We start from the raw sequence: 7,276 nt of genomic DNA, 5'->3' as shown, positions 1-7,276 counted from the left end.
GTGCCCCGCCTCATTACCACAGAGCCGTTAGAGATTAGCTAAACAACGAATTTCCAAAACGATGGATAGGGAGAAATGGTCCCGTACACTGGCCCGATCTGACTTCGTTGGATTTCTTTCTTTGGGGCTTCGTCAAGGACAAGGTGTACGCCACTCCGGTTGAGTCCCTTGAAGAGCTGCGTCTACGAATTGTAAGCGCTTGCCGGGAAGTAACCCCGGAAATGATTCAAGCCGCCTTCGACAATATGATTTTCACGCGCAAGCCGGTTTTTTCGAAACGTACTTATAAATTTTGTTGGTAAGTAGGAAATTAAATCGTGTAATACCTTCTTAGCCATTGTCTCCTCAGTAGGGTCTTCGAGCGGGTCCCAAAACAGTACAGTGGAAGGCCACCGCACGAGCGGTGAACGTACAAAGGCAGGGCGGCGCTGGTGGTGAACGTACAAAGGCAGGGCGGTGTCGGCGGTGAACAGCCAAAGCTACACAGTTGAACGGTGAACGTAAAAAGGCAGGGCGGCGCTGTTGGTGAATTAATAAAGTGACACCACCGGCCGGTGTGGGTGGTGAAGGTTATAGTATAAATATAAGCGGGATCTTGGTAAAAGAACATTCTAAGGAGCAAGTATCAACACGAAATCATCTATGTAAGTATATTAGTTTTTTTACTAAGTAAATATTTTGTGTATGTTCCTAACATATAAATTTTCATAGCATGTTTGCCCAAGTTTTGTTCGCCGTCTCGTCAGAGAAATTCATCGAGGTTACGTCTACACTAGATGCACGTCTAGGACTTCGAGATAGTGCTACGGGAATCACCTTAGACGAAGCCGATTTTCATGAGTTATACAGAAAGAAGGATGAAATACTAGCTTTCTTCGAGAAGGATGATGCAACAGGATCATGGTGCTTTTTAAGCGGTTCCGAGACGAAACGTGTTGAACTAAGAACGTATCAGAATCGAAAAATTTTGGATATCCGGGAGATGGTTCCGGGGTACGGTGAATTGTACGGCAAGTTTTTCCCAACCAAGAAGGGTTTCGCCATTGGTTACGCTCTCACCAAAGTGCTAATGGATATGTATAAAGACGTTGTAACATACCTAAATGAAGCAAATAGGATATATGACCTTTTAAAGGACACTATTTTGGAACAGTTGCGTGTTTATATCCGCCAGTGTTGCTACGGTTGTACCGTGGACCATCCGGCACAGCCTCAACACAACTGTCTAGAAGACTGGGATATGCGTGTTGAAATGAACTACGACACTGCGATAAAAATCTTGACTACATTGAGATTTATAAAATTTTTACTTTAAAAACCTTTTTAAATGAAGAATTTTGTAAATGCATGGTCGCCAGAATAGTCTGTAACGCTAAACAACTTTTGTGAATAAAAACTATTTGATTTGAGAAAAATGTGTCATTCTTTAAAATGGATTTCAGGTTGCAACATCCTTTTAACGGTCTAATCGCGGGTGCGACTCAGTCTGGGAAATCCTTTTTCGTGGCTAGTCTTATCAAATATAAAGATACGTGTATTTCACCCCCACCAGAGAGAATTATTTGGTGCTATACGGAATATCAACCCAAACTGTTTAATTCGGTATTATTAGACGTTAAAATTTTAGACCCAAATGTCAAGAATTTTGTTATTCTTGATGATTTACTTTGTGAAATATCAAATAACAAGGATGTCACGAATTTGTTTATAAGAGGTTCTCATCATAAAAACACGTCGGTTTTTGTACTTATGCAAAATTTGTATTATCCTGGGAAGGAAATTAGAACGTTGAATTTAAACGCGCACTATCTGATAATTTTCAAGACACCACGTGACAAATCGGCGATATTTCATTTGGCTAGACAGATTTCCCCAACTAACAGTAAATACGTCATCGACGCCTTTCATCAAGCAATCGCTAGAGACTTTGGGTATTTATGGGTGGATTTGAAACCAACTACGTCAGATGATCACAGACTACGAACCGGACTACCAGGAGAAGAGGCTGCCGTTTTTATTCCAAAATGAAGAGAATTCATAATCATAAGGAGTTTTTAAAATATCTGTCTAAGTGTAATTCGTGTCCAAGAAATGCCGCCATCAAATATGCTAATAACGACGCGATTAAAGCTGTTGTGGAATGTTGTATAAATGTTCTGCGTGGCAATGTGAAACTGTCAGATGATAATAAGAAGCGATTGAAGCGACATTGTCATATTTTGCGGAAGATATCTAAACCTAATACTATCGCAAAACGAAAAAAGATTCGAATACAGAAGGGAGGATTTTTACCGTTACTCTTAGCACCACTTCTTTCAATTGTGAGCAGTGCTGCAGGCGCGGCTATAAGTAGAGCTATAAAAAATGGCTAGAAAGATGATACTAGTTCCCGAAGACGTTTATCGTCGACTCAATTCGTAACCAAAACTTGACGAAAATTTTGATACGAAAACTGTTTTAAATAATCAGAAACTTAATCAATCACAAAAAGTGGAGTTGTACAACCATTTATTACAATGCAACAAAAGAACTAAGGAACGGAAAAGAAAGAAAGACTGGTATTCGAAAATAGCTATCGCGATACCAGATTCACATTTAAAACCCGTCATTGCTTTGTACAAGTGGATTGAACGAAACAGTAAAATTGAATGGTCTACCAGTGGTTAACTTATTTATAAAGGACGCCCTATAGTTAGATCTAATATCATGGATATTTTACACGAATCAGTTAAAGGATACAAAACCAAACCGAAACATAAAATTGTTGGATTAGATAAATTTTATGAATTGTTGGCCAAGGAAAATGTACCCAAATCACTTGTAAAAAATAAATTCCCCTTTGAATCCCCCATTGAGAATGTACCTATTATTTCTAACGATCTGCCAGAGAAGGTGTACCATGATTCAGATTATTTACCCCCAAGTCCCGAATCAATGTATGGCAATGGATTATTGAGTTGGATAAATTTGAAATAAATAATATAATAATATATCAGGTTTCAGTTCTTTCACTTACGTTTTCGACTTCAACATGGAAGGTGGCATCGATCCTACTCCGTCTGGGTTGATAACCTCTTTATCAATATCATACTTGAAATCACCCAAAGTTATTACTGCGTTTTTGTTACTATTTATTATTATCGTTTTTGAACTATTTGAGTTCGCGTACTGGTATCACGAACGGAAAATGAACTGTACGATGAATGGATAAGCTAGAAGAAATATACTTCAATGTAAAGGATGCCGGTAGTTACGGAGGCATTTTTGGTCTTTATCGGGCTGCCCGAGAGAGGGGAATTAAAGTTAACATAAACGACGTGAGAAAATTTTTAAAACGGCAAGATACGTACACGTTACACCGACCAGTGAGACACAATTTTCGAAGAAACAAGACGATAGTGTATGGGATTGACGAACAATGGCAACTTGATCTGGCGGACATGCAAGATATAAAAAACCACAATAGTGGATACCGATATATCTTATATTGTATCGATGTATTTAGCAAATACGCATTCGCTGTGGCTACCAAGGATAAGAAAGGATCTACTATGGTAAAGTCATTCAAATCTATTTTAGAATCATGTGGACAGCCGAAGGTTGTACACACTGATCATGGTAATGATTTTCTATGCAAAGAAGTTCAAGGTGAATTAAAACGTAGAGGAATCAAGTTTTTCGCAACGCACTCCGAAGTAAAATCCAGTATTATAGAACGATTCAATCGAACACTGAAGTATCGAATGTACCGATATTTTAAGGAGAAAAATACGCACAAATATATCGACGTATTACCGGATTTATTGGAAGCTTATAATAACAACTACCACAAATCTATTAAATGCAAACCCGTTGAAGTGAAGAATGAAAATTCGAAACAAGTGTGGCAAAATTTATACGGGAAAGTAAATTTTTCCCCTCCCGTTTCATCCCCTTTTGGAAGAGGTGACTTGGTTCGTATAAGCAAGAATAAAACCACGTTTGAAAAGGGTTACAAAGCCAATTATACCTAGGAAATATTCAAAGTAGTGCAGTGCATACCAAGAGAACCTCCGGTATATAAGATGGAGGATTTGAAAACTGAGCTCATTTCGGGTGTGTTCTACAAGGAGGAAATACAGAAAATCAGGAATGACCTCGAAAACTGCTTATTTAAAATCGAAAAAGTTCTAAGGAAAAGAACAAAACCAGACGGAACTAAAGAACTACTAGTACGTTGGCGTGGTTACGGTCGAGATTTTGACTCTTGGGTGCAAGAAATCGTCACATTATGAGTTTCTATATCACGTTACCGTCCGACTCTTCTATGCGCTATTTCAAAAACAATACTATAAGCAGGTTTAGAACGTATTTACCGGAACCAATGAAATTTGAGGGAGCGTATGAGGTTGGACTTGCTGAAATCAATTACCCAAGAACTTGGAATAACGTTCAAGAAGAGTGTGTAGTTCGAATTTGGAAAACTATCTCTCTACCGGATTCCTTAGAAGAATCAAAGACTAAAACACACTGACATAGAAAATTTTAACGACGTAATGGATTTCGTTAATATAGTAATACCACCAGGATATTACGGAGTTGAAGATTTACTGGAAATAATGACTACTGATGACGACGGGCGAAATATTAGCTCTAGAGTCAAGTTATATTACAACAAACCAAACCGTCGTGTAATTGTTGAACTATATGAAATGAACCAAGTTTACATACCACATGAAATCGCCATCATATTAGGATTCACGAGAACTCCAGGCATAGACGTAACTCTAGTGACTTCCATGACAGCGCCTTTTAGCTGTGATATGGACGCTGGGTTACATTCTCTGTTCATATACTCGGACATTATACAAAGTCGATCGGTTGGAGATTCAGATGTTCCCTTATTACGTATTATAAGTTTTCAAGGAAAAGACGGAGATACACTTGAGAAAGAGTTTTCACGACCACATTATATGCCTATTGCGCATAACAATTTTCAAACCATTGAAATTAATATTATGAGTGAAATGAGTCAGCCTGTACATTTCGAACGAGGAAAAGTTCACGTCACTCTTCATTTTAGACCCCGAAGAACATGGACTTATCTATAAAATTAGGTGTAAAATCTTTCTTCTGTTCATTTGTGGTTAGGGGGTCAAAGGGGAAACATGTCTCCACGTAATCTGGATCACGTTTCTGTAAACGATTATAATAACTATTACTTAAATCAAATTGGACACGGATCAATTCCGGTATACCGTGGAGTAGCCGTGCAAAGAGGATATGGTCTTGGAAATATATTAGCCTCGGCATTTCGGTCGTCCATGCCTTTACTCAAAAAGGGTGCCACATTCCTTGGTCGAAATTTTTTAAATACCGGAGGAAAAATTGCTTCCGACGTCTCGAGTGGTGTGTCTATTAAAGACGCGTTAAAATCTCGGGGGAAAGAGGCGGGGAAAGAAACCTTAAGAAGAGCCGCCGAAGCAGTGAGTAAACTTAGTGGAAATGGACATAAAAGGAAACGTAAAACGTCTCCCATCATCAGTTCAGTTCGAACCAGGAAGAAGAAAAGACGTTCTCTGCTTCAGTCTGATATATTCTCGTAATCATCATCATTGAACAATGTCTCTAGCTCACCCCAGTTCGCAGAACAGCATTAGCTCGGAACTTGATTTATTTCACGTACCTTATACTCAAACTGGTGTAATAGGAAGTCAATGGGTTGAATATAATCCAACATCGAACATAAATGAAAACCAAGCAATTATCTTTAATATCGCTGGAAACTCGGAGACTTACATTGATTTGAAAAATACTTTACTTCAAGTTCAAGTGAAAATTGTGAAAGCAGATGGAACTCTACCAAAACCCGATATTTACGACGCTGTATCTAAAACCACAACTCCTGCGGACAAAGTTGGTCCGGAAAATTTGTTTTTACATAGTCTCTTTGGCGAAGTTCACGTATCATTAGGTGACAGATCAGTTACATCATGCCCTCAACAGTATCCTTACAAGAGTATGATTCAAACACTCTTGACATATGGTGGGTCAGCCAAGGAAAGTTTCTTAACCGCGTCTCTATTCTATAAAGACAAAGCCGGGAAATTTAACGAATTTTCCAATAACGACGGATTTAAGAAACGTGCAAAATTTGCTCAAGGTGTTATTGACATGATAGGAGTTGTACGAGCCGATATTTGTCAACAAAATCGACTTATTCTTAACCTGATAGATCTAAATTTCAAGTTTATCAAAAGCTCAAACGAGTTTTGTTTACACACAGACGGTGAAAAATGCAAAGTCATTTTCACACACGCATCAATGTTTGTCAGAAAAGTTAGATTGACGCCAGAGATTATGTTATCCCACGCTAAAACTTTGGAACTGGCAACAATGAAATATCCTATCACCCGTACGGAATGTAATTCATATTCAATTTCCCAAGGCAACAAAATATGCGTCAAAGACAACTTATATAATGGTCAAATACCGAGTAAGGTGGTGATCGGATTTGTGGACCAGAATGCGTATTTGGGAGACTACAAAATGTCACCTTTTAACTTTAAAATTTTTTCGTTAACTCAAATCGCCCTATACCTTGATGGTAGTAGTGTCCCGGCAAAACCATTAAACCCAAATTTCAAAGATAAGTTGTTTATGCGATCATACGCTAATCTCTTTTTTCAAACTGGTCAATGGAATATTGATGAAGGAAATTTCATCGACCGTGATGAATTCGCCAATGGAAATGCACTATTCGTATTCGACTTAACTCCCGACCTCAATGGAAGTTCAACTGACTGTTTCAACCTGGTAAAGAACGGGAGCGTTCGTCTCGAATTAATATTCGGAGAATCATTGCCGTCAACAGTTAGCGTGATTTACTATTCCGAATATCAATCTTTGGTCGAGATCGGCAAGAACAGAGCAGTTTTATATGACCAAAGTTCATAATGGACTCGCAACAACTTGAAATCATACTCAAGAATGACCCGTATACCAAATATTTGTTCAGAGGAGTCTTCCCTGCCGACAAACTTCCCGAGAATGTGAAAACGTATCCTTCACTTTACATCGTGAACACTGATACGTCCAATGGGGTAGGAGAACATTGTTTGATATATCTCTCAAGGTCACTCAATTGTACATTCTTCGAGAGTTTCGGAAACAGCCCTGATTTGTTTAAATTTAACTATTTTATAGAGAAAAACAGCTTAACGGTCACGTATAATTCTTTTGAATTGCAAGAAAATTCTAGTAAAGCTTGCGGTGGTTACTGTATATATTTTGCAAT

General features: G+C 38.4%; 1 protein-coding gene across 1 annotated transcript; it reads left to right on the top strand.

Annotated features, from left to right (window-relative positions):
* The first annotated feature begins 5,601 nt into the window (after positions 1 to 5,601).
* Positions 5,602 to 6,936, top strand: LOC149946390 (uncharacterized protein F54H12.2-like). The gene has a single exon (XM_090170722.1). The coding sequence runs from the start codon at positions 5,602 to 5,604 to the stop codon at positions 6,934 to 6,936; it is 1,335 nt and encodes a 444-aa protein (XP_090026848.1).
* Positions 6,937 to 7,276: the final 340 nt, after the last annotated feature.

Source organism: Leiobunum rupestre, chromosome 4 (genome assembly GCF_980474605.1).
Source record: "Leiobunum rupestre chromosome 4, qqLeiRupe1.1.hap1, whole genome shotgun sequence".
NCBI classification, from domain to species: Eukaryota; Metazoa; Arthropoda; class Arachnida; order Opiliones; family Sclerosomatidae; genus Leiobunum; species Leiobunum rupestre.
The sequence above is the reverse complement of the archived record's forward strand: the minus strand, read 5'-3'. Positions and strand labels throughout refer to the sequence as shown.

Coding starts and splice junctions, on each gene's coding strand:
- LOC149946390 (XM_090170722.1), top strand. CDS start 5,602: ATGTCTCTAGCTCACCCCAGTTCGCAGAACAGCATTAGCTCGGAACTT.